This window comes from Cyrtonyx montezumae, unplaced genomic scaffold (assembly GCF_038088225.1).
Source record: "Cyrtonyx montezumae isolate F1298 unplaced genomic scaffold, pur_monq_1.0 scaffold_1, whole genome shotgun sequence".
NCBI classification, from domain to species: Eukaryota; Metazoa; Chordata; class Aves; order Galliformes; family Odontophoridae; genus Cyrtonyx; species Cyrtonyx montezumae.
The window spans coordinates 4,605,110-4,624,851 of NW_027071825.1; the positions used below are offsets into that span (position 1 = coordinate 4,605,110).

Below are 19,742 nucleotides of genomic sequence, written 5' to 3' on the forward strand. Positions count from 1 at the left end.
AGGAGCACAGGAGGTTCTAGGACAAGTCCTGCCATTACCATTTTACTGGACATAAAAACATCAGCCTGGAGTTGTAAATTACAGAAGCATCCCAGGAGGGAATGGAAGCACTCAGCCAGATGTGCGAGGCAGTGCTGCAGGCTCATGGAACCTCCCAGCTGTGTAAGACCATGGCCAGGGTCAGCCAGGACATAGCCAGCATGACTGGGCTGGGGCTGAAACCTCAGTTTGATCCCTCTCAGCACAGCTAGAAAAGATAAAAGAGTGCAGACAGGCTCCCGGGCACCAAGCCCCCAAGCTTAGCTTCTCATCCAGTACTGTCTGCTGGTTTAATGAGAGAGATCAGCTTTCCCTGCAGACCTTGCCTCTTGCACAGCCTCAAACCCTCCCAGTCTAAACACAGCCCCGCAAATCAATCCGAGACGCTTTGTCTCTTTGATCCGCGCAGCAGGCAGTAAGTCACTGACAGAAACACGTTTTGCTTCAGCAGCTGCAGCAGGCAACGGAAACAGCGAGGGACAACCATGCACCATGGCACAGGGCGTCCTGCAGGACCTGCAGCTCAACTGCTGATTGCAGCGGGGAGCACGCCGGGGGAAAGCATCACAGGGACAACAACGGAGATGCTCTGGGAGGGAAGCACCATTCAGCAGCCAGGAACCTGCAGCCACACCATGGCTCAGGGCTGCAGAGCAGCTTCCCCGGGTCCCTCTGGGCCATGCTATGCAGGCACTGGCTCACGCTTTTAGCAGCTTCAGCGCTCCTAAATCAGAAGCATCAACAGTGAGCCCTTTAATCCATTTATCTTTCCCATTTCCTCGTATAAATCGCAGCGCACGTTAGTGCATATTCCCCACTACAGAAGGATTGTGAAGATTTCCACAAATCTCATTTTCAAATAAAAGAGAAGGGCTCGTTCCTACTTCCTTATATTTAAAAAAGGATCATTTAAGCCCCTATAAAACCTATAAAACGGTGCCCACAATGCTCTTTGGGGATGGTGAATCCCCCCAGCTGCAGCTCTGGACTCGCACAGCGTGAGCTGAGGTGGGACGGGGACCGGAGCCCGACAGGAGAGGCCCGCAGCAGCCTGAAGGGGCTGAGAGCCCGGGTACAAACACGGGCACAGCGCGGTCGCGCTCCTGGCGGGACGGGGAGCCCCGCGGCACGGGCTGCGGCGCGGCCTCCGCACAGCAGGGGGCGCTGAAGAGCAGCCACGGAGAACGCGGCACTTCCGGGGAAGAAGGCGGCGCGGTGAGTCACGTGACTTGGGGCAGGGCGGGCGCTGCCGGCTCGCTCGGTTGGGCCGCGGGGGTGCGCGCGTGCACGTGCAGAGCGCGTGTCCGTGCGAGCGTGCATGTGTGCGCGTGGCCGTGGGTGCGCAGCCTGGCGCTGCCCGGCCTGGGGCCTGGTGGGAGCTCGGTGCGGGTGCTGAGGCTGCACGAAGCAGCACGTGGCAGCGGTGCACCCGTTTGCAGCCCGTTTTGCCGCTTCCTCCCTTCAGGCGCGATGCAGGGCTTGCTGCGGGCAGGGCTGCCCGTGCTCAGAGCAGCAGCGGGCCCGCAGCTGCAGGCCCGCAGCTCCCAGCACGACGCCCCAGCTCGTGCCCGTCTGCTGCTCTCGCAGCTCTTCCAGCCTCTGAACCTGCAGGTGGGTGGTGTGGCAGGATGCGAGGGCCAGGCGGCAGAGCTGGGCTGCCGCAGCCACCGGCTGATGCTGCAGGGTGGCCTCATCCATCCCGCCAGCCCCGGCTGCTACCACCTCCTGCCGCCCGCCGTGCGCTCCATGGAGAAGCTGATCCTCCTGATCGACAGCGCCATGCGGAACATCAGCGGGCAGAAGGTGGACATGCCCAGCCTGAGCTCGGCCGAGCTGTGGCAGACCAGCGGGCGCTGGGAGCAGATGGGGCCGGAGCTGTTCCGCCTGGCTGACCGGCACAGCAAGGAATACTGCCTGGGCCCCACACATGAGGAGGCCGTCACCGAGCTGGTGGCTGCACACTGCAACCTGTCCTACAGGCAGCTCCCGCTGCGCCTCTACCAGGTGACCAGAAAGTTCCGGGATGAGCCCAAGCCCCGCTTCGGCTTGCTGCGTAGCAGGGAGTTCTACATGAAGGATATGTACACCTTTGATGCCTCCGAGGAAGCAGCACGGCACACCTACGAGCTGGTGTGCAGTGCCTACCGCAGCCTCTTCGAGCAGCTGGGCCTGCGCTGCGTCCAAGTGCAGGCAGCCACTGGCACCATTGGTGGCACTGCATCCCATGAGTTCCAGCTGCCAGCTGACATTGGTGAGGACAGGCTGGTGCTGTGCCCTGCCGGGCATTTTGCAGCCAACGTGGAGATGTTGGATGAAGAGCAAACAGCGTGCCCCACCTGCGGAGAAAAACTCACTCAGAGCAGAGGGATCGAAGTGGGGCACACGTTTTATCTGGGCACCAAGTATTCTTCCGTCCACAATGCTGTCTTCTACACCCCTGAGAACAAGCTCCAGCTGGCAGAAATGGGCTGCTACGGTCTGGGTGTCACTCGCATCCTGGCAGCGTCCATTGAGGTGCTGTCTACAGAGGACAGCATCCGCTGGCCGAGCCTCATCGCACCCTACCAAGTGTGTTTCATCCCCCCCAAGAAAGGCAGCAAGGAGGAGCAGGGCACCGTGCTGCTGGAGCGCCTCCATGACGAGCTGGCAGAGGCGCTGCCACGCCTGGTGGGTGACATGGTGCTGGATGACAGGACGCAGATGACAATAGGCAAAAGGCTGAAAGACGCCAACAAACTGGGGTACCCCTACGTGGTCATAGCCGGGAGGAGGGTTTGTGAGGACCCCCCGGTCTTTGAGGTTTGGGATCAGAATTGTGGCACGGTTTTGTACCTCACCAAGGAAGGTGTCATTGAGCTCCTGAGTAAAGTGCAACTCCCTTGAAATCCCCGCCTCCAAATCTTATCATCTTTGGTGCTCTGAGCGGGCCTGAACGGCGCGGCTCCTTGTTTAGGAGACGCTTAACAGCCGTGCTGCGGGGCGGGGACGCGTCTGCTCAGCCCACGTTCCCTGCGGGGCCTTTCCCGGACCATCACGAAGGTTGGGGCAGACCTCAGGTCCGCAGCCCACCAGCCGCGTCTCGGTGCCGCGTCCCCGCGGTTCTGAACACCTGAGGGCCGAGGGCAGCCATTTGCAGCTCCTCCCGGCACCGCACGCAGCGCACGGGCACCGCGCACCCCCAGCAGGCAAAATGGCGGCGCGGGGCCGGAAGGGGGCGGGGCATCGGACCGGAAGAGCCGTGCTTTGTGGACGGAAAAGGCGGGGCGTGCTGGGAGCGGCATGGCGGACGCCGGGGAGAGCGGCGATGCGGTCCCGCGGTACCGGAACGGTTTCCATCCCGACACGTGGGAGCAGGTGAGGCGGCGTGGCCGGGCGGGAGTACCGGGCTGGAGGCGCGGGCTGACGCAGTTTGCTCCTCAGGAGCTGGAGGCCATCCCCATGTTCATGAAGCGCTGCCCGGCCGAGATCGACGCGGCGCGGCAGCCCGCCCTGGCCTGCCTGCAGTCACTGCTGTTCGACGAGGAGAAGGAGCCCGCAGGTGGGCTGCGGGTCCCCGCTTCCCGAGGGCGGGGCCGTGGGTCCCCCTGGAGCCGCGCAGCCCTCTCACGCCGCCCCGCCCCGCAGAGCTGGCCGCCATGTACAAGAACGAGGGGAACGCGTACTTCGGGGAGAAGGATTACGGCAGGGCCGTGCGGGCCTACAGCGAGGGGCTGCGGCAGCGCTGCGAGGATGCGGAGCTACGCGCCGTGCTGCTGTCCAACAGGGCGGCCGCGCACTGCCGCCTGGGTGAGACCCCGCCCGCTGCCTCTCCCGCTTTGCAGAGCGGGCGGGTGATGCGGTTCCCGTGCTTTGCGGCTTTTGGGACCCGCCTGTATTTCGGGTGTGGAATCCGAGCTTCTGAGCCGCTCTGCTCCGCCTGCAGGTAACTACCGCTCCGCTCTCGCTGATGCGACCCAAGCGAGGAAGCTGAAGCCTGACCACCTCAAAGCCATCGTGAGGGGTAAGGGCATCGCAGCATGGCCCCAAATCCTCCCTCTCTGTGCCCCAGCTCCACTTTCTTGGGTACAGCTGTGAGTACCTCCAGGGCACTGCAGCCAGTACCACTCTGCTGATGCTATGGCTGATAAAACACTCCATATTCTTTCTCAGCTTACTAGACCTGCTGGTAGTCTGCAACTCAACACGACCATGCAGCATAACAGTGTGTGCTATTTTAGAAGGCACCAGAGTCAATGCTGACTTTATAGCTACTGCTTTGTGTAGTAGCTGTGTTCCAACTCCAATATCAGGCGCTTAAAAGCCTTAATCCTTCTAGGAGCTCTCTGTCACATGGAGCTAAAGAACTTCTCTGAAGCAATAGCGTGGTGTGAGGAGGGCTTGCGAATAGATTCAAAAGAGAAAAAGCTTCTGGAAGTGAGAACTAAAGCTGACAAATTAAAGGTAAAACTTACAGCTGTCTGGCATTTACATGCTTGTTGCAGGAGTGATCCGTTCTGCTTACTTCCAGCCAAATGCTTTGGTTGAAGAATTCTCCATTCAGGTTTCTGCATAATGTAATTTCTCCTCAAGTGTAGTTCCACGTAACTATGCTGTTGAGATGTGCAAAGGGAAGAGCTGGAGTCTTTCTGGAGATCTGAACTGATTTTGCCACTCATCAGCAGAGTAATGCTGAGCCTTGAATTGCTGTGTGTGACTGGTACAATTCTTTCTTCCATGCAGCGAGTTGAGGAGAGGGATGCAAGGAAGGCAAAGGCAATGGCGAAGAAAGAACAGTGTCAGAAGGAACGTTTGCTTGCAGCAATAAAGGTGGGTCAGTGAGGGGACTTGTTTCTGTGGGGTTTTTGGGGATAAGGGGGTATTGGGTTAAGGGTTTGTCTTCTTGTGAGGGTTTTGAGAGCTGGAGCCAAAAAAGCTGAGTTAAAACCGTGGTCCTCCCTACCTGGCTGGCTCTGTTCTGAGCTCCCAGGGCTATACCTGTTTTTAGGTAACAACTAATGCAAAATGCATACCTAGATGTTTTCCTTCCTCTCTTATAGGAAAGAAATATCAAGCTGGTTGTCGAGCCTTCCAGTGAAGAAGAGGAAATATCAGATGGTCTGGCTGAGGTATCTCTGAATGGGTTCCACTCTGACAGTGCCACAGGGGCAAAGGTGCACTTGGATGCCGATGGCAACCTCAGCTGGCCTGTCCTCTTCCTGTATCCTGAGCATGAGCAGACAGACTTCATTGAGGCTTTTCATGAGAACTCCAGGTAAATGCACTGCCTGTAGCCTTCTTGCATGAAGGAGTTTGGATAAGTGAGAACAGCTGGTAGGTGAAACTCTGTCATACCAATGAAGTTGCTTCAGATTTCCAATCTTAGAGGTGTTAAAACAACTTGGAATTTGTAACATTTTCATAGCAACAGATCCACCTTGCTTTGCAATTAAAAATGGCAGTGCAAGCAGATGAATAAAGCCATAGTTCTTAGATGGTATTATTAAGTGCATCTTTCCATTTTCACTTCCTCTGGTGGTGATTTCTCAGAACAAATTGACCAGCTCTCCTATGGTAGCAAAATAAACAGCCAGCTGACACACAAGCATGTTCTAAGTGCTGCTCTGGTGAAGCATGGCACTGTTGAGAACGTGCAAACAGAAAATCAATTGTAAACGAAATGCACAGTGCTAGGTTTTACACCTTTTGTAGTATGAAAATGGAAATTAAAAATGATTTGCTGTTGCACTGCCCAAGTTTAAAACTACTGGTATGGGTTATAACAGGGCACAGTCTTATTGAGAAAGCAGTGAGTTTGAAGGAAAAGCTATTAGCCTTACAGCAATCTGAGCCTATTTTCAAGTCTATTGCCTAATTTGCTGGTGTATTTTTAGTGTCATTCATATGCCAACTGAACAAACCTGGCTGATCATTAAGCTAAAATTTGTGTTCTGGCTTTTAGATTTATTGATCATTTAATAGTGATGTTTGCTGAGTTACCTCCTTGGGATTTGGAAAGAAAATACCTTCCCAGCAATCTCGAGGTGAGAGATTTGACTATCCTTCTATTTGAGTGTGTTGGTCTGTGTAATTTTGGTTGCTTTTTGGTGGGTTTTTTTTTTGCTTTTTTTTCTCTGAAGTGAGGTTAAGTATCTGTGTGTGTATTATCTGTTCACCTGCCATGGTTGTGAGATAGCAATTTGGAGAGCTACATTCACTTGTCAGCACATCTGGAAAATGTTCAGGTTTATGTGGGCAGAGTTTATTATTAACAAAAATGGAAGTACTTTCTATCAAATACAGCATGTGCAGAATATAAGGTATTTATGTATATTGCTTAGATTCCTGGTTTCCTAACAGTAATTGGGATTTAGGCTTGTATATGGTTCATAAAGAAGTATAGATGGTGATGTGTCATTTTCCACCTCAGTGTGGCATGCACTGAGGCAGCCCACAGCCAGGTACTGAAGGACAGTGTCTGTGTCAGAAATCTTAAGGCAGTGCCAGCAGGAGCCTGAGGCTAGCAGGTTTATGCCAGGAAGGCTTAGAATTTACCCATAACAGAGCATATTGCTGAAGTGTCTGACACAGTTCAAGGTACAGAAGTTTGTGAAAACTGTGAGGTCTGTGCTGTGCTCTTACTGCACTTAGTTTGCCTTCATATGGCTTAAGCATGTAACTCTCCCAAATTTCCTCAGCTCTATTTTGAAGATGAAGAAAGAGCAGAAATGTATGAGCTGAACCCAGAACACACATTGCTACAAGTGCTGCAGCACCAAAGGTGAGGCTCTAACTGCTCATCTTTGATGAGTGTATGAACTTTGGGCTTTTAAGTGTTTTTTTGTCTGATTTAATAGCTCTAAAGGGAGGAGGTGTAGAACACCAGGGTCACATGATTTTTGTGCCTGCTGTCCCCCCAAAAAATGCACAACTCTCCAGGATGAGGTAGAGGTGGGAAGGGGAGTGGGACTACACACTACACTGAAGGGGCTGTTTCATACCCCATCTAAACAGTGCTACTTATAAAAAGGCAGCAGCAGTGTATAAAGAGAGCGTGTTGAAGGTTAACAATGCTCTCACTGTTAATAATGCTGTGTGAGCAGTCCCAGCACAGCATGCAGTGCAGTTTCGCTCTCTGAAATCGACTTTCAAATACTGTGCTGTTGTTTAGAGAAAAGAGCCTGCTGTTGGAGAAGCCAAGAAAAGCATTGTAGAGCTGGTGCTGTTAACTTGCAGCAGCTTGTAGCTGGCTGGGGGAAGGCTGCAGCACAGCTCCAGCAGAGAGGGGTCTGTCACAGGGGGAGCAGAGCTCTGCTGCTGTGGACTGTCTGAACTGGCACTCCATAAAACTCAGCAGTGTAAGCCCTCAGATTTTGGACTGTAAAGGCAGTTGCAAAAAAAAGAAAACAACCAACTCTTTCCAGGGACAGAACAACAGCACTCTATTTTAATTAGGGGGTGGTTGTTGGGAGAAGTGTTGATTCAGTGCACTGCTCCTTGGATAAGGGTAGCCCTGGCTCTGAGAGGCTCTGCTGGTCATCAAACACAGCCTGTCATCATCCTCTGGGAGCTCAGTCTGCGTTGTGCTGGGCAGAAGCTGCTTGCGTGATGTTTGACCAGACAGGGGGAACCAGAGGACTCCTTTTAATCTCTGCAGGTATTTTGTGAAGGCTGGGACTCCAACGGTGCTGGCTTTTGTGAAACGTTCTCCTTTCTCTAAGAAGTATTTCAGCAGCAAGAAGGTGCATCGGCTGTAATGAGCAGGAGGGACCCGAGGAATCGTGTGCAAGAGATTGCTGTTTTTGTTGGCTGTGGACAGCAAACTTCTGCTCGTGCAGGAACGCCTTGCACACTTCAGGGGAGAAATGATCTTGGCACACAGGAGCTTCCAGCAAAGAAGCATAGAAGGAGAATGAAGGGCTTACAAGAGGGGATTATTTGTTTAAATAGAAATCCAGCTGGCTTGCAGAAGGTCTCCTCTATGACAGGCTGCATGGGGTTTTGAAATAAACCTGAAACAGTGCCAAACATTGGCTGCAGCTGAAGCAGCAGCAGCTGGGAATGTACTTACCTGTGAAAAATTGCTGATTTCCTGTGAGGTGAGCTGTAGTTGCCAGGGTTTAACAGCAGTGCTCTGGGGTGAGTACCTGCCTGCTGCCACGAGCTGAATGCAGCTGGGCTCCTGCATGGGCTATTGCAGCTCTGAGGAGCAGCAGCAGCTGTTTTTTGCTGCTCAGAACTGCTGCTGGCCAGAGGAGAGCAGACCTCTTTGTCTGGAGCAGTATGTTTTACTGACTCTTTTGCTACCCGTATAAACTGGAGCTAGATGTGTCTATTTTAAGCAGGCTGACTCCTGCCTAATAAATGAGGTGATCCTTTTTTTCTCTCCCTGTGAAATACTGAAAGTGAATGTTAAACAGTAATTATAAGCCCAAACGTATGTGTTTTATCCATCTGGTTAACTCATACTGCCAGTGGACAGCATCTTCTGTGCTTCTGTTTAGCTAGAATTATTTTTAATTACAAACTCGAATTTCCTTCACCCTGAGCTGCCCTGGTGAGTAGTGGCTGCAGTTTTAAGAACATGGCAACAAAGTCCTCTTCAGCCATAAACACTTCTGCTCAGAGCGTGGAGGATTATTCTCTTTCTGGTGCTGCATTCCAGGAAAGTGAACAGAATTCCACATTGCTATTTCTGAGTTTGGATGCTGTGCATGAATCATGCCAGCCACCAAGGTCACAGGAGGTGGACAGGAAGACCAGGTGCAGCAGTTTGACTGCAGTGGGAGGCCCTGTGTTGCTCAGCACTGCCTGCAGCCAGGTCTGTCTGTGTCAGCCAAGCTGCCCTCCAGCTCAGTGCTGAGCTGGCATTACTGCTGCAGATCCAGGGAGCTCCATTCAGCTCCAACATCACCAATCCTGCAGTCACCCAGGTGGGTGGCCCCCCTTCTGCACCCCAAAAACCACACTGCAGGCATTAAAAAGGTGCAGTGCTTTGGGAGGAGGAGGGGTCAGTCAAAGTTTAACAGCAGGGTGAATGCATCACTGTGTGCACTTAAGCAGCAGCCGTTCCTGCAGATAAGTGGGAAAGATGGCTTGCATCCTGGTGATAAAGAGGCAGGATTGCCCTGAGTTTCAGGAGATAAGGAGTCGCTGTAAAAATTGAGTGTTTTGTACCACGTTCAGCTTGAAACGGCTTTATCTGGTGGTGATAAGAGGGCAGGGGAGGTGGAGGCTCACAGGGGATGGCCACAATCTGAGGAATGGCACAGAGCTCACAGCCAGGGCAGCAGCCCTCAAAGCAGACCCTCAGGCAGGTAAAAGTTCTTCCTTTTGATGCACTTTTATTGCTGCTCCTTCCACACAGAGCTGTGATCTCTCCTGCCAAGGGGCAGCGTGGCCGTGTCCCAGCCCTGCTCTGCAGCCTGGGACCATGGAGCAGCACTGCCCCTCTCCCCACTGCTTCAAAAACCAGTTTCTCTCATAAGGAGTCAGTTAAAAAAAAAATCAGTATATGAGGAAGAGCTGGGATTGTACAAAGATTCAAGTAGCGTTAGTTGAACTAAAATTCAAAGTCCTATACAGCAGCTTATGAAATCAGGACAAGAAAAAATAAACAAAAGAGGATGGGATGTGAATATCAGTGTGAGAGTGGTGGGACCCTGGGACAGCCCTCCATCCCCATCCCACTGACCTTGCCCAGGATAAAGCTCCGCTGAGGCACGGTCCCAGTGCCACCATCCTATTCCCACACCCCTCTTTGCCAGCCCATCCCCCTGTCCATGGGTAGCAGCCTAGAGGTCCTACAGCTGTGCGATCAGGTCGTCCTTGTTCTTCAGCAGGAACTTCTCGCAGGCCTCAAAGGTGGCACAGAAGCTGGAGGACAGCCCCACCACGTTGGTGGTGACGTAGTTGAGGTACCCTGGTGTCGCCTGGTTGTAGTAAGCCACCTGTGATGAGCATCAGAGGGGTGTCACAGCTGGGCATGGAGGCTGAACCCCCCCCCAGTGATGTACAGCGTGGCTGCAGCCCCTCACCTTGCTCATCTGCTCTGACTCTGGCCACACGCAGAAGCCGGAGCACAGCGTCTCACCCCGTGTGTAGCTGGAGCTGGCAGGGTGCGTGGGCAGCGTCACCGACCGAAAGGCCACCACGTAGGGGTCCCTGGGGAGGGGGCAGCAGGTGAGCGGCACGCAGCCCAGCTGACTGAGACAAAGACATCTCCTACCCCTTACCCTCTGCTGCAGGGTTTCCGCCGGGAGGCCAGGATGACAAAGTCCTGCGGCTTGTTCTCGCTGCTGAGCGTCTGGCTCAGCACGTGGTAGATGGCGTCGTCCTCATCCACCTGCTGCACCCGCTCGGCCCTCCTGCAGGTGGGAGGGACTGGTAGCACCGGGAGAACGGCCACGGGTGGGGAGAGAGGCCGTGCACACTGACAGCCATCAGCCCCGGGGGTGGGAACACACGGTTCGAGGTATGAGAGCAGCGCCAGGGTGAGATGTTAGGCCCCAGGGAAGCACAAAGGATGTGCTTTTTGGAAAGGGATGGGTGCCTGCTCCCACGCAGCACTCACTCGTAGTGGCTGTCCCACTCGTGCCGGCGCCGCAGGTCGGAGAGCAGGAAGAAGGCCTGGCTGGCTGAGATGTGCACCAACATCTCAATGCGGAAAGAGAGGAACTTGTCCTCCTCTAGCGTGTAGATCTGCACCTTGGGGAGCACAGGGTAGGGCTGGGACGTGCACCCGGCGTGCCCACGCTTTGGGGACAGCTCAGGGTACTGGGGTTGGTGCCGTACCTTCTCCTTCTCCCTGGCCAGCACCCAGTTGGTTTTGGCTACGAGTGTCTTCAGCGCAGAGACATTGTTGTAGCTCAGGTAAACCTGTGATAGAGCAAGATGTCAGAGCCAGGGGTAACCCCAAAGCACAGAGAGGAGGCAGTGCCACCTGCAGGCACCCACCTTATTGCTTTGGTCCCAGGGCACGGACAGTGGCACCTCTGTCTGCTTGCAGGAGACAACGTATTTCCTGCAGGACAGTTTTACTTAGAGCAGGGCAAAAGCTGGGGTATGTCTGCTCCCCAGTGCCAAGGAAGGACCCCTCTCCATCCCAGCATCCCACTCGCTCTCACCGGTCCAGCCGAATCTTCCTCCTAGCACTGGCTTCTCTGTATCGCCTTTCTCCATCCTGATAAATGGGAAAAGCACATCAGGTTAATGGAAAAGGAGGAGAAAAATATATATTTTGTAGAGTGGGTAAAACGTTCAGCAGCAAAGGGCTGAAAGGTGAAGCCCCACACTCTGGAGATTAACTGGGAGCTATTTCAGTGTGCCCACCAGCTGATGTCAGTGCGTTTCTGGTAGCAGCACTGTGATCAAGGGATGGATGCTTGCTGTGTGCCATTGCAGCGGGGACACAAGGAGCATGGGGAGGTTACAGGGGGACTACTGCAGTCCTTACCCCCGGCTGAGGCATGACTTTAGGCAAAGTGCGGGGCCGGCCCTCCTCATCCAGCACCACGAAGGTCATGAAGGCACTGTTGATGTGCCTCCGGCTGACAGACATCTCCTGGTCATAGGCCTCAGTGCAGACCCCTACCTCCATGCTGGGGAGTGGGAAGAAGAAGGGGTGAGGTGTGGGGAGCCATAAGAGGGGCCAGAGGAGCTGCCACCAGCAGCGCTCACCTGTTCTTGAAGGAGTTGTTGACAATGGCCTTGAGCACCAGGCGGTCCCCGACCTGCGACGGCCCACGGAAGTGGAACATCTCGATGGCACGCAGCGTGGGGTGGGCATGGCACAGCCGGCTGTGGGGCGGGTGTCACCCTATGCACCGTCCCCATCACAGCCAGAGCCCACGCAGGTGGGATGTGCACCTGCCCTTCCCCAGCACCGTGCACACGTGGGATTGCCATCCTCCCCCAAAGGCTGTGTGCCTGTCCCTGTCACCCCACCATCCAGCTGTGACCCAGTCCACCTGCCCAATGCCCCCTCCCCTGCAGGCACCTGGCTGCGATGGTGGCCACATTCTCCATCCAGGCCATGATCTGCCCGCCAAAGGTGTTGCCCTGGTGGTTGGCGTGTGGTGGCAGCACCAGCTCCACGCTCTCCACTCGTGTCTTCTCAGCCGGCACCACTGCACTGCCATCCCTTGTCTCCATCTCTGCCGGGGAGCACAGAGCTCAGTGCCACAGCCATCCCCACACCCAGCCCCACACCTCCCTTGGGGACATGTGGTACCGGTGTCACCGGTGCTGCGGGTGAGGAGGTCTTTGAGGGTGTCCTTGTGTGCCAGCCGCATCCGACGGCGCTCAGCTGCAATGCTGTGCTCGATCTTTTCCTCCTCTGTCTGTGGGGTCAGCGGCTTCAGCTTCACCTGGGTGAGGGTGATGGATGGGGTGGGCCCTGCGTAGGGCTCCGAGAGGTGGCATGCATCCCAAGACGCACGTGGAGCTGGGCAAGCTCTGCATATGTGGCTGGGGTGGTTGTGTTGAGGGAAATGACCCTTCCAGCTTGCTGCAAGATGGCCAGATGGTCCTTTTGGGCTGCTTCTACAGAGGGGCCCAGGCACAGAGCAGGGACTGGCAGCAGCACAGCCCCAGAATGGTCAGGGCCAGTGGGAAGATGCCCTCCACACCCTGAGCCCCAGGATCCCAATCATACGGGCAAGGATGCAGATGGTCACAAAGCAACACACATCCCCACCTGCTCCCAGTGCCTACTGCAGAGGTGATTTCCTGCAGGCTTGGCACAGGGCTCACTGCACAGCACTTACCTTGGTGCCTGGGGGGCCTTGTGCCACAAAGGTAGCATAAGCCTTGCAGATGCTGCAGTGCTTCCCGCTGCACAGGTCCTCGTAGCTCACCTGGATGCCCACCTAGCAGAGGGCAGAGCACAGCCCCTGAGCCACAGGGACGGGTGGCAAGGGCTGATGTTCAGCTGGCACCACCAGCACAAAGAGAAAAAAATATTTTCTCCTGAGGAAGGGGCAGGTTGAAAGCAGCGCGTGAAGCACGGTGATGCCCACTGTAGTTTGGAATCTTGAAACCAAGCAGGGGAGAAAGGGAGCAGTTTGTTGCTCAAGCAGCAGCAGATTCACATGGAAAGGCAGCACGCAGCTCTGCTCCCTGCAGCATCACCCCAAGCTGATCCAGAGTGAGCAGAATGGATAGCACGGCCCCACCAGAGTCACAGAGCAGAGCAGCATGGGGGTGTTCTGCAGGCAGCCACAGCACAGGGGTGCAGCTGGCAGGGACAGCAGCTTGGCAAGGGTGGGCACAGGGGACAAAGCATGGCTGCAGCACACAGACCTCCATGCTGGAGTTGAAGGCTCGGTTCACTTTGGCTTTGATGTTAACAACTTGCCCAACGCTGGAAAACATAGAGAGGAGAAAGGGGCAAAGGGTGAGCGGAGGTTGAGGTCCCAGAAGTGTGCAGCACACTGAGTGACTCTTTGCTGAGATGCCACTGTCACTGATCGAATGAGCAAACATGTCTTACTAGCAATAGAAAACAGGATGGCCACAGGGTCCCTGCACCCTGTCCAGCACCTCACCAGGGCCAGATGTGCCCAGGACCTAGCAGCCTAGCAGGGCAGTGGAAGGCACGTGGGTGGGAGAGCTCCAGCATAGCCCAGCTCTGCCTCAGCTCCACACCCGGCCAAGGCAGTGGGCAGAAAGCAGTGTCTTTACCTAATGGTGTGCTCAAAATAGATGTCATCCATCGAGGCAGTGACGCACGGGCAGCCAGCGTGTCTCTCAGCTGAAAAGGAACAGCAAACAGCGTCAGCAGCCTGGAGCAGAACATGGCCCCATGTTCAGGGTGACAGAACCCTCAAAACCCTGCTCCTGTCTCTGCCCCTTTCCCATCTGAGCCTACTAAGAGAGCAGCATTTTAGGTTTCCTCACCTCTGTTTTGCAGGTGCTTTGCAAGGGGTTCACCCCCGGGGCAGCTCCTGGCCACATCACCCTCAATGCCTGCCCTGCCCTGATGGTGCTTTCTCAGCAATGCACAACAAGCTGATACCATCTATCCCTACGCAGCAACTACTGTAAAGCCAGCTGCTGGCTTGGTTTCCCCTCAGGACTACAGCAGCATCTCCAAACTGCAGAAGTGTCCCAGTTTCCTGGTCTCACTGGTGTGGGTTTGGGCTGCACCGAGGCCACGGGGAGGGCAGCGGTTAGGGGGAAGCAGACACAGACCAAGGAGCTGTGTGCAGCAGAGCCACCTCCCCCTGTCCTGCTGCTGCCCGCTGCATTACTCAGCAGAATGGCACGACGCCCAGCTGGCGTCAGCACCACTGCGGGCAGGGACACACAGCCCCACATCTCCCCACCCCTGCTGTCCCCATGGGAGGATGCCGTTGTTTGTTGCTTTCCATCACCAAACGCTGGTACAAGCACACTCAACCAGTGCATTTTCCTTCCCATGCAGGACAAGCTCCCCAAACCCTACCTACTGATAGGCTACAAATGTCCAGGCACGGCTTACCCGAGAGGCACGCAGCAGTGTCGATCCACTTGAGCAGCTGCCCGGTGCTGAGCTCCCCATGCTGGTTGCTGTGGCAGGGCAGCACCAGCTGGCTCATCTGCACCTCGGTGGGGTTGTGGCTGCCCATGGCCCCCGCAGCCTCCTCCTCCTGCTCACCCGTGTCCCAGGAATGTGGTGGTGAGGTTGAGCCCTGCAAGAAGAGGGGAGGGATGTGGTTCATTACCCAGCCTCGTCAGCAAACATGCCTGTGGGATGGGTGAGCGTGGGGAGCATGATGCTCTGAACCCCACGGTTTGCTTTTCCCATCCCAAGTTTTGGTGCCACAGAGGGCACCTGTTCCTCAGCTCTGAGAACCAGGAGATGAGGAAGCCCTGCCTGGCAGGGCAGGATGCTCGAGCAGCTCATCACTGGGGAGAGAAGAATACAACGTTATGAATAGAGAGAGAGAGTGTTGGTGGGGTCAGTGCTGCTCCTGCCCGATCCCCAACTCACTGGTGCGGAGCAGTGTTTAAGAGGGACTGTGATCGCAGCTCTGCTGTCAGGAGAGTGGATTCAGCCTGGAGTGGGCTGTGTTACACAAGGTCTGAACTCAGTGCACCCAGTGAGTAATTAAGGAGCCATGAGAGCAGTCTGGGCTTCATTGCGGTGCTTCCTTCCGCTTTCTGCTCTAACAATGTCCCTCATTTATAGCACTTGTTGCGAGATCCCACTTGCAGCAGCTTCTTTCCCCTCTGCTTCTCTCCAGCTGCCTTTGTAAATGCTTTATTCTCAGAATACAGCCTTCCCTCCTACCCCAGGCTCACCGAACACCACTTCGCCTCTCAGAATAGCATTTTCCATCACTGGTCTAACAGGAGCCCTCTGTTTCCATAGCTACTGGTACAAGGCATCCCAGGAATGGCACAAACCTCAGGTTAGTGAAGGCAGCGAGCGAGCCCTATGGAAGGGGCACCTATCCCAGCAGCCTCGAGCCCCCCACCAGCCCCCCCGGGTGTCCACAGCACAAGGACATGGCTATTTCTGGAAGGCAGCAGGCTCTGGGGTGCGAGCCAGCACTACGCAGAGATCCAAAGCTTTCTGCAGCTCAGTTATGTTCTCAGTGACTGGGGATGTTAAAAGAGACGGGGCATTGCACACCAGCAGCCCCAGGGTTATTGGCACAGCACACAGGGTACCTGGAGGCCATTGCAATAGATACTCAGGATGTCTTCAGGGACTACAAGGTTCCCTTTGACCGTTTTTAAAAGACACCTGGAAAGGAGAAGAGCAGCTAGGATTAGAAGAGGGATGGCAAAATGTGGGGACATCGCCATCGAGGGAGATCCGAGGCACTATAGAGCAACGATGAGTGCTGGAGCACTCTGCATTGGGATGCACACAACTGTTTGGTTTAGGAAGAACTGGCTAAATCTGTGTGTGGGAGCACGGCAGCGTGGGGAGGAAGCTGCCAGCAGCTCATAAACAGACAAAAGGTGACGGCAGGGCTCAGCACAGAGCGCTCACAGGGTGGCCTTGGCCGCAGCTAACCCCATAGCCCTGGAGGGATGGGGAGAGCTGGAGCCCAGCCCTGAGCACAGAACACAGCACCCAGCATGACGGCTGCGGGTCTAAAACCCGAAGGGCAGAGCCAGGTCCCATGCCTGCCATTCCACAAGGGTCAGCCTGAGGATTTTCCACACTGCTACATGTGACAGAGGGCTACGCTTGGAGGTGTGGGCATCACGGTGACACCTGTGCAGTCACAAGACCCCGAGGAGCGTGCCCTTGGCACTGGGAGGGCTCATGCTGCTCCTGGCTGCCAGCGAGGCAGCAAATGGGAAGCTCCCATCCCTGCCACACCACTGCCCAGCACGGAGCCCAGAACGGAGCACCACAGGCACCAGGGACACCCGGCGCAGTGGTGGCATTACAAGGGTTGAGAACAATTTTTTCCCAATATCCATGCCTGAGTGAAGCCTCCACTCCAGTAGTGCCTCGTTTTGCTTTACCCAGGCCCCGCATCTTCTCCAGATTGCAACTGAGCCTTGGGAGTTTGCTTATGGCTCGCCTCTCGCAAGCAAGAGCCCAGCACAAGAGTCCATCCGCTCCTAGCAAGCAGCCTTTGCCCCCCAGGTTCAGTTTATTATAGGGAGTGGTGGGGGTGGCCCTATCCCACCCCACAGCCGTGGTGCTCAGTGTCAAGAAGACACAGCCCTGCACGCACCTCGGAAACCCAAACCCTGTGCTAACTACACGCATGTCACCTTGCTTTTCCAGCATCAGCAGGAAAGGAAAAAAGAGCCACCTGCTTTGCATCCCTCCACTGTTTTGGATGTGGGCACACACTGGCTACCCCCAGAACACATGGGGAAAGGGAGTGCCCAACCACACCACTCACAGCACACTGGAGACCTGCAGCCATTCAGACCGAGGGTATTTATAGAGAATTCAGCTATTGAAACTAAGCAAGCAAGTGTCTGTCCTCATTAAAGTCTTCCGTCTTACTCAGCTGTCAAATTTTTAAAGCTGTTGACTGATGCAGCCCCCAGCTCACCATGGCAACGGGATGTATCACCCAGGCGATGATGCTCTTACTCTGTCACCCCTCCAGTGACCCACTTCTACCAAAAAAAAAAAAAAGTTTGCATTAGGAAAAAAAAAAAGCCTTTAGGAGGAATATTTCTCTCATCTCCTGCTGCACTCACAAAGCCAAGCTGGGCTGAACTGTGAGCAATTGATCAATAGAGGAAAAGAGGGATGTCTTCTCATTTTCTCTTTGTGTGGGGATCCTCAAGTCATTGAGCTCTCCAGGAAAATGGTGTTTGATTGAGCCACCCCCAAGAAGCAGACTGATGCTAGGGGACCCTGCTGCTGGGTCCCCAAGGTCCTGGCAGAGCAGCAATGGACACATTGAGCCTTCAGTGCTCACCCTCCCATTGGCACAGATGAGCATTTCCCAAAGCCTAACCCAGACTTCCCCCATCCATTTTTGCTCTCCCATCCCCTCGGCACACCCTGACCCGTTCCTGGGTATCTTGAAAGAAAAATGTGGGGGGAAGGAAAGCAGCAACAATGAAGTTCTCTGGGGAGGATTATTAGTGTATAAATGAGCAATATCCATGGTAACGAGCAAATCAGCACACATTAAAAAATTAACCTGACCTACTTTGGGAAATCCCATCATCTCAACGGGGCAGTGGGAGAGGTGAGAGCCTGGAAGGGGGAGAGGAGGTGCCCAGGTTGGGGCCAGGAGAAGACAGACGGCACAGTGGGGACAGGGCATAGTCAGATACCTGCAAGAGCTTTTTGGGGAACACATTTCACACCCTCCATGGGGTCTCATAGAGCAGAGTGAGGTGTGAGGCCCAGAAAGTGTAGCGTGGATCCCTTTGCTGAGGGCTTGCAGCCACGAGAAATTTTTGGTGCTGTGAGCTGGGACTCTCCATCCTCATCCTCCTCCCACGTCCCCTGCCCATCCCCAGGGCTGTGGGCAATGGGGCCAGCCTGGGAACAAAGTCCTCCGAATGCTTAGTAGGGGGACAAAGGTCCCCAGCACCAGCATCACCAGCTCAAACAAGGAGCAGAGCTGCACGTGAGCCCTTTTGGTGCCAACAGTGCAGGGGACAGACGGTGCAAGCATAGGGACACCCAACAGCACTGCCCAGTGCAGGTGCCAGCTGGGCACACGGCTTCCCTGGGGAGAAGACCACCAGGGTCAGGACCACCACCATCAGAACCACCACAGTTGTGCCCACCATGGTGTCAAGCTGCCGCACAATCCATTCACCCACACTATCCAAGCCAGCCCTGTGCCCACTCTTCCCAGATATAGAGGAGTATAGTTCAGCCCAAACTCCCCCCAGATCGCTGCCCCAAACCTATCCCGACGCTGATCCAGCCAGAGCAGGCACCGCTCCAACGCGACCCGTGCCAGCTCCTTGGTCCCACTCGCACACCACTGTTCCCACGTCACCCCCTGGGCATCCCCTGTGCCCTCACCTCAGCCAGAAGAAGCTGAGCATTTGCAGTGCGTCGTGGCGGCAGCGGGAGGAAGAGGAGGGGGAAGAGCAAGAAGGAGGAGGAGTAGGAGGAAGAATAAGAGGAGGAGGAGGAGAGGGAGGGAGGAGGAGGCGTCCGGACACCTGCGTGAAGCACGGGGCTCGGCAGCAGCGGGCGTGAGTGCAGCCCTGCGTGCTTGGGGAGCAGCCAGCGCTCAGCCCTGCCTCGCAGCGCGGACTCTTAAGGTCGCGCTCTCAGCCCGGAGCTGCTGGTGCTTTGGTTCAAAAGGGACCAAGACAAAGCGAGAAACGCACATCCATCACTGTGCCACCGCGCCCGTCGGCTTTAGGGGCGACGCCGGCCCGTCTGTGTGCTGTTGCTGAGCTTTGAGTTGAGTTGCCCCGAGCTCCGGGGCGCTGATGGTGGGAAGGGCAGGGGAGAAATAACGCAAGGGATCGAGAAGGAAACGGGGCCTGGCGTTTAGGCGACGAGCTGGGAGCAGAGCAGGGCAGGGGGAAGGCTGCTGGCGGAGCCTCCGAAAAGCCGCTCTCCCAGCGCAATTAGCGCACGGCTGTAATTACAGCTCGCAGCCGTCGCCCCTGCAGGGTGTGTCCAGCCGGCACCGCACGCCCGTCCCTCGCAGACCCTCTGTGCGCGGCGCTTACCGAGCGGGTAATTAGCTAAGCGAATTAATTGACAACCCTCTTTGTAATTAGCAAGCGGTTGCAAGCAGCTATTCTCCTTGGGACGAGGGAAATTTCTCAGGGATTGATGTTAAAATACTGTAACGTCGTTAAGAGTAAATAACGAGGGCCGCACGTGGGGGCGGCGTGCCGCGGGTGGGGTCGGGGCTGCGAGGCTGCTTAATTACCCCGTTAATTACCGCGGGGTAACAAAGCTGCGCTTTGGGGGACCTGTGAGGGGTGCAGCAGAGTGAGGCGACGGCTGCGATGAAGGGACGAGCTGGGGGCACCCCGCGTGCGGCCGCACGGACCACACCTCTCCCCCTTTCCCCCGGCCCGGCTCGCCCCGCACCGTGCTGTTCCGCCTCTCTCCGCCAGGGGGCGCCATTGTTCCGAGCGGCCGCTCTGTTCCCCCCCCGTATCCCCTTCACCCCTCCCCGCGGCGCGGCGCAGCGTGGCGCCCGCCCAGGCGCGGCCTTCCGGCGGCTGCGGTCCGCCCGCGGGGCCGGGGCGGGGGAGGGGGCGGGCGGCTCCGGCCCCCGCGGCCCTCGGGGAGGCGGAGCCGGGGCGGGCGCTGAGCCCAA

General features: G+C 55.9%; 3 protein-coding genes across 6 annotated transcripts; 2 read left to right on the top strand and 1 right to left on the bottom strand.

The window, feature by feature from the left end:
• The first annotated feature begins 1,509 nt into the window (after positions 1-1,509).
• Positions 1,510-2,924, top strand: PARS2 (prolyl-tRNA synthetase 2, mitochondrial). The gene has a single exon (XM_065746104.1). The coding sequence runs from the start codon at positions 1,510-1,512 to the stop codon at positions 2,920-2,922; it is 1,413 nt and encodes a 470-aa protein (XP_065602176.1). The 3' UTR covers positions 2,923-2,924.
• A 378-nt stretch (positions 2,925-3,302) lies between these two features.
• TTC4 (tetratricopeptide repeat domain 4) lies at positions 3,303-8,392 on the top strand. The gene is made up of 10 exons (XM_065738502.1): positions 3,303-3,393; positions 3,460-3,577; positions 3,664-3,825; positions 3,962-4,039; positions 4,355-4,479; positions 4,759-4,845; positions 5,076-5,290; positions 5,978-6,059; positions 6,714-6,796; positions 7,673-8,392. Exons 1-10 carry the CDS (start codon positions 3,319-3,321, stop codon positions 7,770-7,772), a joined length of 1,125 nt encoding a protein of 374 aa, XP_065594574.1. The 5' UTR covers positions 3,303-3,318; the 3' UTR covers positions 7,773-8,392.
• Positions 8,393-9,764: 1,372 nt separating this feature from the next.
• Positions 9,765-18,594, bottom strand: ACOT11 (acyl-CoA thioesterase 11). Of its 4 annotated transcripts, XM_065738479.1 has the most exons (19): positions 18,476-18,499; positions 17,770-17,980; positions 17,031-17,097; positions 15,673-15,748; positions 14,498-14,687; positions 13,699-13,768; positions 13,318-13,378; positions 12,783-12,884; positions 12,248-12,383; positions 12,014-12,170; positions 11,695-11,814; positions 11,471-11,615; positions 11,142-11,197; positions 10,972-11,038; positions 10,810-10,893; positions 10,589-10,722; positions 10,251-10,382; positions 10,053-10,179; positions 9,765-9,965 (listed from the first exon to the last, which is right to left on the bottom strand). In XM_065738479.1, exons 5-19 carry the CDS (start codon positions 14,622-14,624, stop codon positions 9,819-9,821), a joined length of 1,665 nt encoding a protein of 554 aa, XP_065594551.1. In that variant the 5' UTR covers positions 14,625-14,687; positions 15,673-15,748; positions 17,031-17,097; positions 17,770-17,980; positions 18,476-18,499; the 3' UTR covers positions 9,765-9,818. The 4 variants fall into 4 exon arrangements, with proteins under 4 accessions (XP_065594551.1, XP_065594541.1, XP_065594560.1 ...); XM_065738469.1 differs by lacking the exons at positions 17,031-17,097; positions 17,770-17,980 and having other exon boundaries at positions 18,476-18,560; XM_065738488.1 differs by lacking the exons at positions 15,673-15,748; positions 17,031-17,097; positions 17,770-17,980 and having other exon boundaries at positions 18,476-18,594.
• Positions 18,595-19,742: the final 1,148 nt, after the last annotated feature.

What these genes read in the sequence shown, in the direction of transcription:
- PARS2 (XM_065746104.1), top strand. Translation starts at nt 1,510, where the DNA reads ATGCAGGGCTTGCTGCGGGCAGGGCTGCCCGTGCTCAGAGCAGCAGCG.
- TTC4 (XM_065738502.1), top strand. Translation starts at nt 3,319, where the DNA reads ATGGCGGACGCCGGGGAGAGCGGCGATGCGGTCCCGCGGTACCGGAAC. An exon ending in CTAAAGCTGACAAATTAAAG is followed by an intron (nt 4,480 to 4,758) that starts GTAAAACTTACA and finishes TCTTCCATGCAG; the next exon opens with CGAGTTGAGGAGAGGGATGC. An exon ending in ACCTTCCCAGCAATCTCGAG is followed by an intron (nt 6,060 to 6,713) that starts GTGAGAGATTTG and finishes AAATTTCCTCAG; the next exon opens with CTCTATTTTGAAGATGAAGA.
- ACOT11 (XM_065738461.1), bottom strand. Translation starts at nt 15,810, where the DNA reads ATGGCGATGTCCCCACATTTTGCCATCCCTCTTCTAATCCTAGCTGCT. An exon ending in CCGCAGCACCGGTGACACCG is followed by an intron (nt 12,171 to 12,247) that starts GTACCACATGTC and finishes GCTCCCCGGCAG; the next exon opens with AGATGGAGACAAGGGATGGC. An exon ending in AAGTCATGCCTCAGCCGGGG is followed by an intron (nt 11,198 to 11,470) that starts GTAAGGACTGCA and finishes CCCATTTATCAG; the next exon opens with GATGGAGAAAGGCGATACAG.